Source organism: Amphiura filiformis, chromosome 4 (assembly GCF_039555335.1).
Source record: "Amphiura filiformis chromosome 4, Afil_fr2py, whole genome shotgun sequence".
In the NCBI taxonomy this organism is placed as follows: Eukaryota; Metazoa; Echinodermata; class Ophiuroidea; order Amphilepidida; family Amphiuridae; genus Amphiura; species Amphiura filiformis.
In genome coordinates, this window is record NC_092631.1 from 117,891 (window position 1) to 136,268 (window position 18,378).

The 18,378-nt window shown below is 37.5% G+C and overlaps 1 protein-coding gene across 6 annotated transcripts in view; it reads right to left on the minus strand.

The window, feature by feature from the left end:
- LOC140150449 (RNA-binding motif, single-stranded-interacting protein 2-like) overlaps positions 1 to 18,378 on the minus strand; it is a 435,798-nt gene that overhangs the window by 61,180 nt on the left and 356,240 nt on the right. For 4 of the 6 annotated variants that reach the window (XM_072172466.1, XM_072172461.1, XM_072172467.1 and 1 more), the window contains exon 8: positions 10,822 to 10,922. In XM_072172466.1, coding sequence (XP_072028567.1) covers positions 10,822 to 10,922 — 101 coding nt within the window. The remainder of the gene's footprint in view (positions 1 to 10,821; positions 10,923 to 18,378) is intronic. The other 2 variants (XM_072172463.1, XM_072172465.1) reach the window with 1 other exon arrangement.

Sequence of the window (18,378 nt, forward strand, 5' to 3'; positions counted from 1 at the left end):
TCATCCCCTGGTTTCATCATAGCTCGATGGTTTCATGTTTACACTTTTCTTTGATGTAGCCGGCCCTATTAAAATTGTAATTTGTTTTCAATAATATAATTGAAGATTTCTCCACTTATCTTTTCCTTATAAAAGGGCTCTTTCTCCTTTTTTATTTGGTGAAAATTCAGTATTTTTCCCCCGATGCTTTGGCTCTCAGTCATAGATAGCGAGTTGCATTCACGCGCTGCTGCCTTGGGGTTGGTATCTGGGTACCGGTAGGCCTATGATGGAATGAATATTTGCTAGGTTGTGATGCAGAGTGCGCTACTGCAGCGCTAGCAGCGATGACCGGCCCGCCGGACATGTCCCTGGCAGGTACTAGCATGATCCCGGTATGATTGCCGCGTGGCAGGTATGCATTTTATTATATTCCAATGATCATCATCAAGATTTACAAGCAACTAATGACATAGCTAGATCTCCTTCCACCTCCCCTTGTGAAATTGAAAATCTCAATGGTATCATTCTAACATTATTTTCTTCCTAATCATCTTGGTAAACTATTTTCATGATAATTATTTTATCAAAAGTAGCCGGCGTATTCAAAGTCCGAATGTAGAAAATCACGACCTTGACCCGATGCATAGAAAATAACCATGGATTCAGGGTTGCCAAACCCGCGATTTTGTAGACTATTAGGCGACTTTTGAAGATTTTTCCCGCGACTTTTCCCTTCCCCATATAAACCAATGGTAAAGAGAAAAATTAGGCGACATCTCGGTTATTTGACCCGCCATTCAAGCTGAAATTTGTTGGCAACCCTGGTTGTTTAACCAAAAATCATCACAGTGCTTTTGTACTGCACTTGCGCAAGCAAAATAGTCCCCAGAAAAGTCATTTGTTCAGATTTATTCGGGATTTATTCAAGATTCAGACATGTTCTTGACTATTTTTGACATTCCTTACCTATCTCTTTATTTAAATTATAAAGAAATAGTGAAGAAAAGTTAAGAAGTAGTCAAATAATTTCTGATCTGAACTAAATCTTAAGAAATGTACCTCCATTGGTTTCCGTCTGTATCACGCATCTTAAATTATACAGACCAGAATAATCTCTAGCACACACAGGAAACCAAGATATAACTCGATTATCGTGACTATTTTGGTCTTTTTTACCCAAAAATAATACTTTTATCGCCTGAATTTCAATAAAATCTGGAGTGCAATCGATTCAAAAATAACTTAGCCAAACTTTGAAACGAAACTTAAGTCTTCATATCAGTCATTAAATGATCCTTAGCATAAAAACCAACAGCGTATTGTGGCCTGAAAATGAATGCTAGTTAGTTGCATGATAAAGGCACTGATAGCTCCGCTCAGAGCCAAAAAGGAGGGAAGATGAAGAAAGAAGTCACTTGGCACCCCCGGGATTCGAACCTGGCACCCCTCGCATGCCACGCAGAAGATCCCCAGCATGTAGCCACACAGGTGACGTTGGCCCGGCCAACGATTCCCTGGGTATATATGACTTAGGTTGATTGCGTCATCAAGTCACATGCAATGCGTGCACGAGCAGTTTTTTCATAGTGAGATCTTGTTCAGTAAGGGTTAAATCATTGTTTTGATTAATTGATCAGCATGTCTAGCTTTGTTAAATAATTATCTTTTTATTTTATTTTCCATTTGATTCAATCACAGAACTCGTAAAACACAAAAAACTGTACGATGAAGAGGCAAGCGGCGGAGATGAAGACTGAACTTCAGCGGTTAATGAGGAACTACAAATTAAATTAAAAAGAACTCTGAATTGCAATTGGGATCAACATCATGATCATTGGACTGTCACTGCAAACGTAGGCGAAAGTAATTATAGGGAAGTACAATGTACACCTCGAACGCTATTTGACAAAGACACAAAACACTGTACGATGAAGAGGCAAACGACGGAGATCGAGATGAAGACTGAATTCACTTCAGCGGTTAATGAGGAACTACAAATTATTAAAAAGAACTCTGAATTGTAATTGGGATCATCATCATGATCATTGGACTGTCACTGGTAACTGTAGGCGAAAGTAATTCTAGGGAAGTACAATGTACACCTTGAACGCTATTTGACAAAGACACAAAACACTGTACGATGAAGAGGCAAACGACGGAGATCGAGATGAAGACTGAATTCACTTCAGCGGTTAATGAGGAACTACAAATTATTAAAAAGAACTCTGAATTGTAATTGGGATCATCATCATGATCATTGGACTGTCACTGGTAACTGTAGGCAAAAGTAATTCTAGGGAAGTACATGTACAATGTAAATCTCGGACGATATTTGACAAAAGATGCATCGTCTTCTTGTTGGATTGTGGATATCATTCCTTGAACCGAAGCCTGCAGAGTGAATGGAACGAAATTTGCATATTTACACGATCTTGATTTGAATAGGAATACAATGGATTGTAATTATTTCACCGTGGCTTGATTTAAAATGCCAGGTACCGAGCTTGAAATCACAAAGCATTTTCTTAAAATCTACTTCTGTTACTTTCTGAGGAGAAGGCAAAAAAAAACCTGTACAGGGCTGACTCGACTGACCCAGATTTTGCATTTTGGGAGATTTTTTAAAAATAAATCGGGTAAAATTCAGCCGCTTTTTAAGAAAAATTTTGACGTGAAATTTTTTTACAATTTTTCTAAAAAATGCTGCCAAAGAAAAAAAAAAGACAAAATCCCGACCAAAAGATCCTACTTGAAAAGTCTGACACAATATTTGAAAATGCCAAGACAATCTTTATTTGTGAAAATTATATACTTAGTTCTCTGAGTTGATTGGATGAACAAATTTAATCATTACCCAGAGCAGCCAATGCACCTAAACGTTGAAAAAACAAACCAACAGTGCATCTGGCTGGATTCGAACCGGCGACCTTCATATTACTAGCATGACGCTCTAGGCTCTAGCTAATTGAGCCACAGAAGCACACTGGAGAAGAGCGGAAGATTTAAATCTAAGGTATTATGTTGAATGATGTTCGTCGCATTCCTAGCGGAAGGCATCTGCATATTTTATATTAATGCATCAGAACTGCATATTTTATATTAAAATTAAAATTTTGCAGTTCTGATTCCTTCCACTAGGAATGCGACGAACATCATTCGAACATAATACTTATATAGATTTAAATCTTCCGCCCTTCTCCAGTGTGCCTCTGTGGCTCAATTGGCTAGAGCGTCGTGCTAGTAATACAAAGGTCACCAGTTCTAATCAGGCCAGATGCATTTTTTTCAACGTTTTTATTTTTACATTGATGTGCGCTGGCTGCTCTGGGTAAAAATTTGTTCAATTTTTTTTTTGTAATTATTAAATTGTAATTATTGTATTGTTATTTTTAAAAACAATTGCTTGCATAATGATTGAGCAATTTTTACTTCTGCTCCACTTTTTGAGTCAATTTACGTTTGGAGCTAGACAAAATTGGAAATCAGTGTTTTTTGTTACAGTAATGATATCTAAAAGACATCCCAACAATATATCCAAATATGGGAATAGGGGGATAATGCCAATTTGCATAAAACAAAAATGGCTGCTATAAATGCAGGGCTCAAATCAATGTATATACATGTATTCCTGTCATTAATTTTGGGATTCAGAAAAAGTATAGTTTGACATATCTATAATGTACACGTTTTAAGGTTTACTTCAGGTATATTGTTTTAAATGTCAACCATTGTCCACAGGGGTAAAGATATCAAAAATGTTTGATTTTGATCACTGTGGTGTCAAATTATCTCCTTGGAACATTTTAAACAAAGAATAGTTTGCCACATCTCAGGTGTTTTGCTTCCTATACCTGTAACTTGTAACATTACAAAATAGGTCAATGGGTTTTGATTTATTTGCCCAGTTACCGATAACAAAACACCTGAGATATGGCAAACTATTCTTAAAATTAAAATATTTTTCCCAGCGGAATAATTTGAGACCACATGATCACAATAGGAGCATTTTGGACAATGATGGGGACCAAAATTTAACATTTCACCAATATGCCTACAACTCAAGAACTGCATCGGAGATAGATCAAACTGCATGTATTATGATTCATATACTTTTTCTGATTTCTGAATCCTAATAATGAGAAGAATACAATTAGATGGGGTTTTTTTTTATCCATATTTCAATTTTGAAATTTGAGCCCTGCATTTGTCGCCATTTTAAAACCATTTTTGTTTTATGCAAATTAGCATCCTCCCTCTTCTCTTTTTGACCTTTTTGCATTATATGTTTGTTGTTCAGGAAAGTGGTTTAGAGTCACAAGCAAGCAAAAACATTTGGTGTCCAATTTTGTCTAGGTGCACCCATTATTAAATTACAATTAAAATTGGTTTTAGATTCCTACTCCTAGTGATCATGGTGATATGAAAAATTATAAATGACATTTTGCCATAATTGTTACCATTGTAGTGGTGGATCCAGGATCAGCTGTTTAAAAGCATTATTTTATCCAAGCTCTCAGCCCAGTAATCTTCTGATAAATTGGCATTTTTTTCTTGAATTCCTGGATCTGCCAGTGCATGCATTGAAGTTTTAGTAAATGGTTTGAAGCCCGGGGTTTCAAGAAACTATTGTATAAATTGTCTAGATAGTATTTGATTATTCAAATGTATTGCTAGAACATAAAAGAAATAAAACTTTCAGAACTGTTTTTGCAACAACAAAAAATTAATTGTGATGTGCTTGTTTAATAAAAGATGATTTCTAAACGAAAAATGTTTCCGTAGCCTTATACGGCTATTTATTAAGTAATATTAAGTAACCGTGTATGGCTATTCAGCCCGGGAGTTTTATGAGCCCAGACCAAGTTGAGAATTTAAGGATAACGATAATCACGCTTTGGCGACGAAAAAAGAAAAACCTGTTTGTATTTTCCCAAATTGCAAATATTTACAGATTTTGGTGATTTTATGGGTCATTTCAAACAAACAAAAAAAAAAGCCCAACCGACTGACCCTACTTGAAACGTCCGTCCGCCCGTAGAACAGGTTTTTTTCGTCACCTTAATTCCGTAACTCTTTGTTTGATAGATAGAATGGCAGTCCACTTCAATGCGGCCTCCACGGTCTTGCCAGCGATCTGCACTTGTGATACCGATGTCACGGGTTCGATTACCCACTGCGTCCTCTTTTGATAACTAATATTACTTCCATTTTTATTTCAAGTAGTGACAAACTCTACGTTATCCATCGACACAAGCAAGTCTTGCATTGTACAGTTACCGACACGCTTTAATATGTCTGGCTACTGAATCACTCCCAAGAAATGGTATGACTGTTTCATGATAATAATTACCAAAGTAGTTGCATCATTAATACATTAATTTGATTTGGAATCGGCCAAAAATGGAATTATTGGGGTCCATAATCCAGGCATTTGTCGGAACGGTAAAATTCCCAATACATGAAAGGTTCGAAAACGGAATTAGGTGAGCTAGTCCGACAATGGAAAACTGTGAAATTGACCGACACTTCACCAATCCGAAAACATTGAAACAAGTCTTACACATCGCTAGTCCAAAAATAAAATCTGAACATCACTTCGCAAGTCCAAATGTGCGAAACGCATTAACAGTTCTCTAGTCCGAAACTCGAAAGCACTTAGCTAGTCCCAATCTGAAAAATGGCGGTAGTCCAACTCCAAATAGATTCATATTCGGACTATGTCAACGTTTCGGACTAGTGACAAGTTTTTTGTTATATTCGGACTAGCGTTATGTCAGACTAGGGCCGAGTTGAAGGTATCAAAACAATGAAGTTTACTGCATTACATATTTGGACTAGGATGTGTCGGACCAAAGATGTTTATTTCATGTTCGGAATAGTGACGAGTTGGACTAGCATCATGTCGAACCAGCAACGTGTCGGTCCAAAGACATGCCCCTGCAAATGTAGTATTCAATCTGAATACAGGACATTTATCTTTTTTATTTGTTTCTGTGCAATTATGATTTAAACTAGGGGCTACAGTTCAGTTTAAATAATTACTTCCGTATAAAACACAAGGCATTAATATTGACGAAAGCAATGTTGAGAATTCTGAACAATTGAGGAAATAAATAAATGATTATTTCGGATGTCTTTTAGAAAATATTGTGATAGTTTGGTCGGCAGTTCGATAGTACAGCTGGCAACCAATTCACATGGTAAGCTTAAATTGATCCGAGATAAATTGAGCCAGCCGGGCACGCTAGCAAGTAGCCGTGCACCATAACTGCTAGCTTTACGGCGCAGAAAGTTCCCCAAATGCATAATATCTAATAAATCCATTCATACCAGTAGGCTACATTAATTTTTATTTCGCTCAGAATCCGTATGTAGCTGTAGGGACATACGTTGTTTACTTTTTACATCGTTGTTTGTTTATTTACCTTGACGTAAATGTGAATATTCATGAGCTAGGTACATCAACAGACCAATCGAAATCGGTTATTGACATGACGTATTGGCAAAAGTTGACCTCTGCTGACCTGATAAACATATCATGTCGTGTTTTCTCAAACATGGACGCATTTTTACTTCGACAGTTGAGAGATGTTTTACTTGTTATTATCCGGGCGGAAATATTTTTAGCAAATTGAATATTTGTTTTAAGTAGAAAATATATCAAACTTCTGAAAATATTGTGTTTTTTCTGGACCACGACCCAATTATGTGGAAAATAACGAAATTTCTTGACCGAAATTTGCGGCGAATCAAGTTTTTTTTCGAGACTTTGGTTCGATCTTCCAAAATATGTGTTAGGCCATACTTTAAGAATCAATCATTTTTTTTGGAGTATATATAACTAAGTAATATTTCGCATCAAAACAAATTATTTTTTGATATTTGTGAGGGAAAATATACGCTCCATTTTTGTTGTCTCAACCACGCAATAGCGACTCGCTATGCACACAGCACAGGGAGTCGTTTTCAGCGGGCAACGGGCAAACGTTGTCAGTGGGCAACGGACGAGCGTTGACAAAAATAAGCCCTCTATACTTGAAAAGCTAGCAACGGTCTGTCGTTGCTAGAAATGATGCCATCTATTGACTGCAACGGTCTGGCGTTGCTAAAAATATTGCCCTCAGTTGATCAACGGCGTGCCGTTGTGCTACAGACTGCCCATTGTCCTGGCTGATTTGAATGGTTGAAGATGAAAAATTGGCCATTTTGTTAATTGCTTCTTTAAAATTGGGACCTTATTGGATATATTTTTTTACTTTTCCCCTAAAAAGTGTTTTGATCTTCATTTCATGAAATGAAAAAGTGGTATAAAAATTGATGCATTTTTTTTTAATAGATTCTACACACTTGCTTACGTAAATCAATTTTAATTGCAATTGCCAAATCATCCAGATGTAATTTTGCAAAATAAGCGAAGAGGTCATATATATTTCTGATTTCTTACTGTCCTTGTGTTTTTGCTGTCAATCATTCAATACTGTAATCCCCCAAATCTTTTAATCGCATCAAACGCAGCAAAAATATGATTTGCACCTTTGCTTTCGCTAGTCGGATCTTAATTTGTTTTTCAGTCAAAGTTTCCCATCTCTACACTATAGGATGAATGAACACTTTCGCGCCGAGTCGAATTTAAGCCTGCGCTTCTCTCCCGAGCTATTTTAATCTTTATTTCTCTCTTCTCTCCTCGTATGACAGTTCACACCGGCTCGCAATTTATATCCAGTGCTAGTTGCGACTTGACTATCTCTAATCACAAATGGCCTCTGTTATCTTTGGAATTAATTGCAAACCCACCAAGTGTACATGTAGACATGCTGTCTCACCAATAGCTAGAATCTGTGATGTAGCTAGGAGGACACACCATTGAGGCTTGGGATATGTGTGAGAGAATGCAAGTGATGGCTGATGAGTTTGTGATCGAGCGTTTGTTTTAAAATGTACCGACAGTGGACACTGGAAACTCACTTCAGTCTTTGTGGATACATGAACTGTGGATGCCCAATCTCCCATGCCTTCATTTAAAAGGAAATACAAATAAATATGCTGATGCCAAGTCCCCCATTATGTGGAGACATGGTCACAGGCAAATTCACAGAAACAATACAAATGTCCCTGGTTTGACAATCGTTCCTTTATTAATGCTGCTATGCATCTCTCAAAAGTCAAATGAATGCATGAATCAGGGGCAGCCAATTTTTGTGTGCAACAAGTGAAAAAACACCCCAAAAACAAGCTTTTGAGCTTAAAAATTGATAATTTACTGTATTTCCAGGTTTTTTTTTTCCAAAAAGACCTGTGCCTAGGGAATTTTCAGCACGAAAATGGGACCCATGTATAAGAAATTCTCGTGAGAGAAACACCCACCAGAGTAGCATATCCTTGTATGCCTCATTTGTGGTGTGAATGTCTCTTATCGAATGTGTCACGAAAACAAAGTTGCAAACTTGTCTCTTATCGAATGTGTCATGGGAACAAAGTTGCAAACTTGTCTCTTATTGAATGTGTCATGAGAACAAAAGTGCAAACTTGTCTCTTATCGAATGTGTCATGGGAACAAAGTTGCAAACTTGTCTCTTATCGAATGTGTCATGGGAACAAAGTTGCAAACTTGTCTCTTATCGAATGTGTCATGAGAACAAAGTTGCAAACTTGTCTCTTATCGAATGTGTCATGGGAACAAAGTTGCAAACTTGTCTCTTATCGAATGTGTCATGAGAAAAAAGTTGCAAACTTGTCTCTTATCGAATGTGTCATGGGAACAAAGTTGCAAACTTGTCTCTTATCAAATGTGTCATGAAAACAAAGTTGCAAACTTGTCTCTTATCAAATGTGTCATGAGAACAAAGTTGCAAACTTGTCTCTTATCGAATGCGTCATGAGAACAAAGTTGCAAACTTGTCTCTTATCAAATGTGTCATGAGAACAAAGTTGCAAACTTGTCTCTTATCAAATGTGTCATGGGAACAAAGTTGCAAACTTGTCTCTTATCAAATGTGTCATGAAAACAAAGTTGCAAACTTGTCTCTTATTGAATGTGTCATGAGAACAAAGTTGCAAACTTGTCTCTTATCAAATGTGTCATGGGAACAAAGTTGCAAACTTGTCTCTTATCGAATGTGTCATGAGAACAAAGTTGCAAACTTGTCTCTTATTGAATGTGTCATGAGAATAAAGTTGCAAACTTATCTCTTATCAAATGTGTCATGAGAAAAAAGTTGCAAACTTTCACGAACCTAGATATTTTCTTTAATCATAAAATTCCACAAACAATCCTGCCGGCAAAACCTACCCTGTTCCTAGCAATCTTTTTTACAAATACTTGTATTCCTCCGCAGACATCACAGATGATTCAAACTGAACTTCAATATACCTTCAACCTAAGCAGTTTGAACATTTCCCAGCACACAGATGTGTCCAGTCTAAGTAAAGAATACATCAAACCTTTAATATCCCCTGGTTTCCCCTCAGCGGAATAATGCTTCTCAACTTTACAACATGTGAATCCAATGTGCACTACTAGTAAGTGAATGCTAATAGGCCTATCCACACAATACGTTTTGTTCCGGTTTAATCTGTACTATGCCGATGCAAACGAAGTACTCTGTTAAAAATAGCAGATGTAAATTTGTTCTGGATGCGTAGTTAGCTAAATCAGATTCGGATTGTAGTGGATAATCTCCCCCCCTCCCCCCTAAAAAATAGGCAGCATCTGCTTTGTTCCGCCCAAGCATACATGCTGTGTTCAAAACTCTCTACTTCCTAATTAAACACAGCACTATCTGTTACGATGTTTCCTTGTAAATAATGCATTTTTCCGCTGTGGTCATTGAAAATAGTGTTTATAAAACCATATTGTATGTATAGATATTATGTTTTAAAAAATCTTTTGTTTAAAGCTTTGATAGCACACTGATTCAAAAACATCTGTCCCCCAAGTTACATTTGTTGTTGGGCAGGAAAAACCTATGTACTTGTGGCCCTTGAACATGTTGAAAACAAAACTGTCAAGAAGTTACATAGGCGGTTTTGCTTTAAGCATGTTCAGGGGCCAATGACAAATCAAGGAGGTTTTCCTGTCCCACAACAACTTGGGAGGAGAGATATTACGCATTAAATCCGAACCAATCCGAGTTTGGAATTTCATGTGGAAAGCCTCTAGTGACACATCAAGCAATACAGTATCATGTGTTTGATATCACTGGAGGCGACTCTCTGATGAGGAGTTTGGATAGGGAAAAATAACAGGAAAATTACTGCTCCTGTACTAACAAAACGGGAGGAAAGCCGGAAAACAAGCAGAAACAAATAGGTGTGGTAATTCATTAATTAAATTTTCATAATGCTTAGAAATGCTAACATAGATGTTAGACTTGAAGAATCCACACATTGCCATGTTTGTGTGTCACTCATGGAAAGCAAATTTAGCGGACATCCAGATTCTTTTGCCCTGCACCCGACAACTTAATAGGCGTACTGTGTACGTGTTGCACAGGCTAAACACTACATCACACATTGTGCAAACCTTTGCTTAAAGATGCAAATTATCGCAACAAATTTGATTTCAGGTTGATCTCCATGGGTGACAATCCAACATGGCAGTGTCTGATACACTAGGATCCACAACATGCTCATCTCTCAGAGGAACAGTTCTTAAACCCCAACACATTTGTACATTCATTGAATGACCTTTGAGGATTTGGGTACAAAAGCTCATACTCTGCAACTTGAGGTCAAATTTTGTACTATGATTATGTAATTGAGGTTATTGGACTATGCCATTGGGATGAGGCTGTGTACATACAAGAAACAATACATCCATTTATTTATTCTGCGACTCACCAAACTCACCTTTGCCATTTGTGCTAAAATGCCTTTTGATTGTAATGCTTCCACCGCCGTAGCCGCATGTTGTGCATTTTCAAAATCGACAAAACCATAACCTGCAAAGGTATTGAAAAAATAAAACAAAAAGATTATAGGTAACACTCATGTACTCATTGATGAATTCATCTTAGGAAGATAGCATCCAGTGATGAAGTCATCTTAGGTAGATAGCACTCATTGATGAATTCGTAAGATAGCACCCAGTGATGAAGTTATCTTAGGTAGATAGCACTCATTGATGAAGTCATCTTGGGTAGATAGCACTCATTGATGAAGTCATCTTGCATAGTTACATTCGTTGATGAATTAATTAGAATGCACTCATAAGTCATCTTATTAATAGCACTCACAGATAAACATAAATTTAACATTGGGATCATAACTGTGTGATTTGTACCACAGCTTGTTCTTGTGGAAATGGTTCAACTCCATAGTAATGGAGAAAATTGGACGATGCTTTCTGAAGTGCAAGGCCATATAATTAACTGCAAATTGCACTTGGAACATAGCGATACACAGAGAGTACTCATCATGTATGTAACCAACAGGTACTGGCGTACTGCTGTGTAACACAGAATCTTGCTGTGTAGCATTAGCTAAAGCATTAACAAACATTTTTTTCAGATTGTTGCTTTCTCAACCTGGAATGAGTATGGATCAAAGCATGTATCTGATAACTGGGTGATGTACAAGTATGAACACAAATAACATGCCCACTTTAGTTCATCCACACCGAGTTCTGATGGGATGATATTCTTGCTGCATACAAAACAAAATACTACCCACGATAGATTTTAGGTTGTGATTCAGTTGCCATAGCACTCTGTCAACCCCCATTGGGAACTGATACCTCATGGAAGTACTTATTGGGGCACTGAATGGCATAGAATACTGTTGTGTAATGTTTTTGAAGCAAGTATGTGGGGAACTTTGCAAAGTATGACTGCATTTGAATTTAAGGAGATGCTGAATGCATGGGATAACTTTGGAATAGGCTCAACCGTGTCAACAGGTTACTGAATTGGGGACTGGGAACAGAACAGAACTGGCTGAGGCTGTTCCTCTTATCGCGATGCCAAGAATGCTTTTCACATCCATCACTGAATCAGCGCTAAAGTTTGTTTGGCTTATAATAGGCGAAAATTATTCTGTTTTAATAACTGCGCGCATCAATAAAGTCCCAATTCACAGTCACATAAATTTACATGCGTGTGCCAGTTGTGCATTATGCAACTCGCAAGAAGCATAAGTGCTGCACCCAATTGTGTGCCCACTATTCTATATATCAATACATAGATGTTATTAGTCTTATTTTTAGCCTTTTAGAACAGAATACAACGTAGATCAGCTAATGTGAAGGGTGCTCTAGAATAATTTATGATACACCCCTATGGAAAACATGATCTTAATCGTCCACAAAAGGAGTGTGAATTTCAAATGGGGTTAACTGAATGGGTGAGTCCATTTGAAAACTACACCCCCTCTGGGAGGTTAAGATCATGTCAGGGGTGTATGGATTTCAACTGGAATAGCCAAATGCATAAAAAGCGAAGGATCTCACCGGATTGATGCAACATGGGAGTGCAGGGTACTGAAGCATACACAACGTATTACCCTTGCCAGCACTTTTGAACAAATATTTTTTCTATGCTAGTTACTTTCTCATGCTGATATGAGGTATACTCAAAGAGTTGAAGACTGAAATAAAAACAAAAGTGATTGGTTAACAGCGTATCTAGGGACGGCACCTCCCTAGTCACGCTATGCTAACTAATCAAGGGGCCGTGGGGAATTTGATTGAAAGGAACGTCAGAACTGAACTAGTTTTTTTCCCGTCTTTGAGTAGGAATACCCAAAGAGACACATCACATAATGACAAAAATAGCCTCAATTCCAATGCACGGTTCATTAGCCTTAACAAACATAGCTTAAAATTTGATGTGAAGTTGAAGAAAATGAGTTTTTGTAGCCAATACATTCAAAGGTCATTCAATGGATGTGCAAATGTATTGGGGTTGCTGAACTGAGTTCTGACAGATGAGCATGTATGTAATGAAGTATCATGCACAACCAGAAGATCTAAATAACATGCAAGAGTTACCAATATAGAGCCTTCATCAGATGCTCTTTAGAGTTAAGCAAGGTACCCAGGCTCTTTTTATCCCACTGTTGCCCAGTTTTGGCTTCTGGTGTGTCCAATAAAACTATAGGACCTCTTTTTATCCCACCGTTACCCATCTTTGGGTCGGGAGACCAGGAGCTCATTTTAGCTAACACTAAGCTACTAAGGTAGGGACTGTCTGGACAAGTATTGTATTAGCAAATAAGATTTACCACAGAAAAATCTCTGTGGTAGCGCATTAACACAAAGCGATCACTGCAGCTAATACGAAGTGCTAATTTAAATGTTAACAATCGTGAGGACAAGTATCAGTGTTGATTTGATTTGCTTTGATTTGTTCGGGTTTCGACAACCCTGGATAACCCAAGAAAGCCTCTATTGAAGCTTATTTCCATTGGGGTCCATTTGAACACCGGGACGGATTGGGAACAGTCAGGGGTTAACACCCTACTCTTTTCGAAATACATGTACAGGTATGGCTCTCTGCACACGGGACCGACGGCTTTACGTCCCCTCCGAAGGACAGAGTATTTTCATGATTCATTTACCCAATTCTAAATGAACCATGGGGAGAGTGGAAGTCTGAATTTAATCTACAGAAGTTGCCAATTAATTATCAAATCGCCACTGACGTGAATTGAACTCAGGACCTCATGCACTAAAGGCAAGTACCCTAACCATTGCGCCATGCTCTCCCAGTAAATGATGACCTCTGTGTGTTATGCCGAAGGTACGCTGGTCAAGCTGGCCATCTGAACAAGCCTTGATGAAGTCTGACAAGTCAATATTTCTGATGCACATACACAAACAAAACATTGCCCTTGCTAATAATCTTTGACAAAAAAAGTAGATACCATCATGCTTTCTCAAGCTGAAATCAGGAACTATTACTACATGCATTATGCGCACACAAAACATTGGCCCTGCTAATTCTTGGATAAAAACATAGCTTAACCATGACTGCGCTTTTTAAGTCAAAATCAGGAACTACCACTACATAATGTTGTCTATATATCGAATTAGGGAGGTAACTCACTGAAGTACATATAATTAACTTCCCTATATGATTATTTAATTAAAATTTGAAAGGGACATTGCTCTAGTGAATGTTAATTCAAGGCCAGCTGGCATCTGATGACATTAAAAACATTATATATGTACTCAACGCAATTGCATTTTATACCATCTTCTACCACAAGATAATATTATCATTCAAAACTGCATACAAATGCTTTTGTTGATATACTAACTATGTTGCAGTTCAGGTCATTTTGCTACATCACTGCTACAACTATGAAAAACAATTATGTGTACCGCATTCAAACTAATTAGCGCCCCTCATCTATTGAGCGCCCAACAGAGTTTTTCAAGTGCCAACTGGTACATGCAGTATATAGTACAACTAAATTCCATCACATGCCTTAAAATAAATCGCCATCTAAACCTTCTGACTTTATGGGATTGAGATGATTTATTTGATGTTTATGTGATTGTGTGTAAATTTTCAAATTTAACTTTTAATTCATCCTTTAAGTAATTGCCTATTTCTTATGCCTATTTGGTAAAAATATTAATGATAATATGTGACTTGTCATGTCAAAACCAGACACTTTTGGGCAGGATTGTAAATGGAGAAATAGCCAAAAATCTGCCGGTGGTGGTTTTTTCACAATTTGAGTTTGTTGCAAATTTGTGATGTTATCAATGTTATAAAAATATTGTCTGATAGTTTCAGACCGGAATATAACTGGCATCTTGTATTTTTTGAGACATTTTTCAAGTTAATTCCTACTCTCAACATTGTCAATAATATTTTTAAAGGCCGATATCTCAATTTCCAATTTTATAATACTATAAATTCGAACTCAATATCTTCGCTTAGGAATGTCCGATTTCATTGGGGAAAATGTCGTTGTGGAGCAAAATATCTCTTTATTTAAGATATGTAAAAACCTCAAAATTCATAACCTGCCCAAAAGTGTCTGCTTTTGACATGACACGTCACATATATTTTGAAAGTTCATAGTTTGATTGCAAGAGCACACACGATGCAATGGCAAGCCCGGTGGCAAGTTACTCTTTCCTTTCCATTCATATCTTAACCCTAACCCTACCCGAGGTTTTTTGGCTATCGGAAGGGAAAGAAGGAACGAAAAAGGAGAGAAGATGAAGAAGAAAGTCACTTGGCACCCCGGGGATTCGAACCTCGGACCCCTCGCATGCCACGCAGAAGATCCCCAGCATGTAGCTACACAGGTGACGTTGGCCCGCCAGCGATTCCCTGGGTATATATGACTTGGTCTGATTGCGTCATCAAGTCCCGTGGAATGCATGCACGCAGAGCGGTTTTAATAGTGAGCTTTAGTGAGTCCTAGTTCTGTTAGGGTTAAGAAGGCATATAGGGAAAATATGCATGGTCACTAACCCTAACCCTACCCGAGGTTTTTGGCTATCGGAAGGGAAAGAAGGAACGAAAAAGGAGAGAAGATGAAGAAGAAAGTCACTTGGCACCCCGGATTGAACCTCGGACCCCTCGCATGCCACGCAGAAGATCCCCAGCATGTAGCTACACAGGTGACGCGTTGGCCCGCCAGCGATTCCCTGGGTATATATGACTTGGTCTGATTGCGTCATCAAGTCCGTGGAATGCTATTCTGTTAGGGTTAATGATCTGTCTACTATTCAAATACACCCTTTATCTCCTTTAGGACATCAATTGCAGACTCACATATTGATAAAAATGTCGTACACACCTCATATTTAGTGCATTTCCAATGATGAAATTAACTATCAGCGTATAAGATATCAAAATCTTTTAAATTTGAGTCCTACATTTATAATACCTTGCATCTCTCTCCACAAGAATCAACTGAACAAAATAATGGCTTTTCAAGTTACACCCAATTCAAACTATATTCCCTAATTCTGTGAAACATAAAGGGGCATTTTGTTTACATTATACAAGTAGAAACATACATATTTTTTGGATAATTTATTTTAATTTACAAATTCTGTGTTTAATTTAAGGTTGTTGAAATCGACAACCATACGCAAAATGTTAAATGTAAAGAATGACAAGATTTTTTTTACTCCGTGAGGCTCCTTCAGTTCACCAATCACCAGCCTCTAATGTTCAGATTAAACCGCAGAAACACTCGACGAAAACACTGCTCGACTTTCATCGTCCCTCCAGACAAAAATGCGTCCGCAAAAGATACGATAAACTAACTCCCGGGGACCGGCTACGGGCTTGCCATCTATAACCTCATGTAGTTTCATTTCCATGCAACGTAGTTCAACAATACTGCTAACTCCTGGCCGCCCGGCTAACGGCACTTTTGTTGGTAACCTGATGTAGCCTCCATTCCAGGGGACATAGTTCAATGTCCGTATGAGTTACTTCTGTGGTTGGATGACGTTATCTGCTGGATACTGTTGAGTTGGTGTGTATGAATGTTAAGGATATGTGGTCTAAAAACTAGCCGCAGAGTTTTTCTGAATCACTCCTCTTCATTTTAAATTATGAAATACCCAAAATATCTTGGGGAGTATATTTGGAGAAAAATTTGAGGACAAACTTAGGAATTGGAATCCTCAAGACAGCTCACACGGCAGATTTCCAAAAAAGCTGTATTTTAATTGGTCACTCAGATTAATACATCGTGTGATTAACCAATCAGAAATGCTGTTACAAAGACAGTTGTTCCCAGGGGGTTAAGTGAAGAGATGAGATCTGGCATTTCTATATCTACACAATAAATCTGGTTTGAACTTACATTTATCTATTTGACTTAGTAAATTGATGTTTTTCTTCCCAGGATATCAATCCCTATACAGCCCAGAGGAAAATAGACTTTGCTTTTATCCAATTCATTGAGAAGTGTACCGTTAACATACCTTGCAATGAATAGAAGTTATTATCAATACAAATATTTACTGAAATAATCAAATATTTGTTTAACATTAAGGCAACTCTCTCTAAATTGTTAATGTATACTTTTAATAACCACACTTGTATATATATTTAGATGAACTTGATACGTTTTGGTAATTCATTAAGTGCATGTACTACTGTTTAGGATTTCAACAAATCAGTCTTGTTTCAAAAATGATAAGACATACATTGTGGCAAACTAGACTTGGTTCTTTTGTTCAAAAGGTAGACAATAGCAGGGTGGGGTCCCGGGGGTGGGGTTGGGCTTATGGGTATCGGTAGAATACACCTGCAAATGCCTTGAGCTTACAGGGTGTCCCAGAATCATTAACCCTGACAATGAACACTGCTTTTTTGCTATCCAAAGAAAAAGAAGAGAAGATGAACAAAGAAGTCACTTGGTACCCCAGGATTCAAACCTTTGAACCCCCATATGCCAAGCACATGATCACTGACCAGTAGCCACTGGGGTTGCGCAGGCCCAGCCAGTGATTTCCAATATATGGGGCTGAAAACTAGTGATAATGTACTAATATAAGAGAACCCTTGTTTACATCAAATATGATGTAAATTGTTGTATTCCGAGTTTTCTCTCCAATTCTATTCCAATATAGCAAGAATACTACATGTTTAAATATACAAAATATCAGATTTAAGCTTCTCAAAAATGAAAACCCTGTAAATATACAGTGAAATATCTTGACATAACACAGATCTTATATGCATGTGACCCATGTCATGTTTCCAAGCCTAAATGCTACCCCCTCCCAGAAAAAAAAATTCATGGTGCCGCCACTGTTTGTAGGGCAATCTTCTCCTTCAAATTATGTTCCTTGGGGTCACTAAAATTTAGCACAGATCATAAAATGCATTACACCACTCATGACTTTTATATTCTGTAAAAGTTAATTTGTTATGCTATGTTAATTTGTTTAGCTTTATTCATTCCACACTTATTGCTGAATATTCCATAGCGCATACATGATCTCACTAAAGAACTACTAAGCATGTCGGTCTCCAAAGAAATATGAATATCATAAATGAGAAATGAGTGACACTGTTTGATATCATTGAAGCCTGGACCATTTTTGTGCTGCAAATTATATTCATGAAGATATTTATCACTCCATTTTGTCAAAGCAAACTGAGAAATACCTTTTGATTGGTACATAACCAGTCTGATCAATTGCAACTTCTACCCTCCTATCAGAATTCAAGTGTGTTTCCACACAAACTAAATGTAAAACCCACAAAGATAATAGTAACCTAAGGCGACGAAAAAAGTAAACCATGTTCTACGGGCCTAACCGACCCAGATTTTGAATGAATTGGGGGAAAAAATTCCTGTATATACAAATGAATACCGACCCAAATTTCGACAATTTCAGGAACAAAATTTTGTTTTTGCATTTTCCCAAATTGCAAATATTTACCGATTTTGGTCATTTAAAAAAAA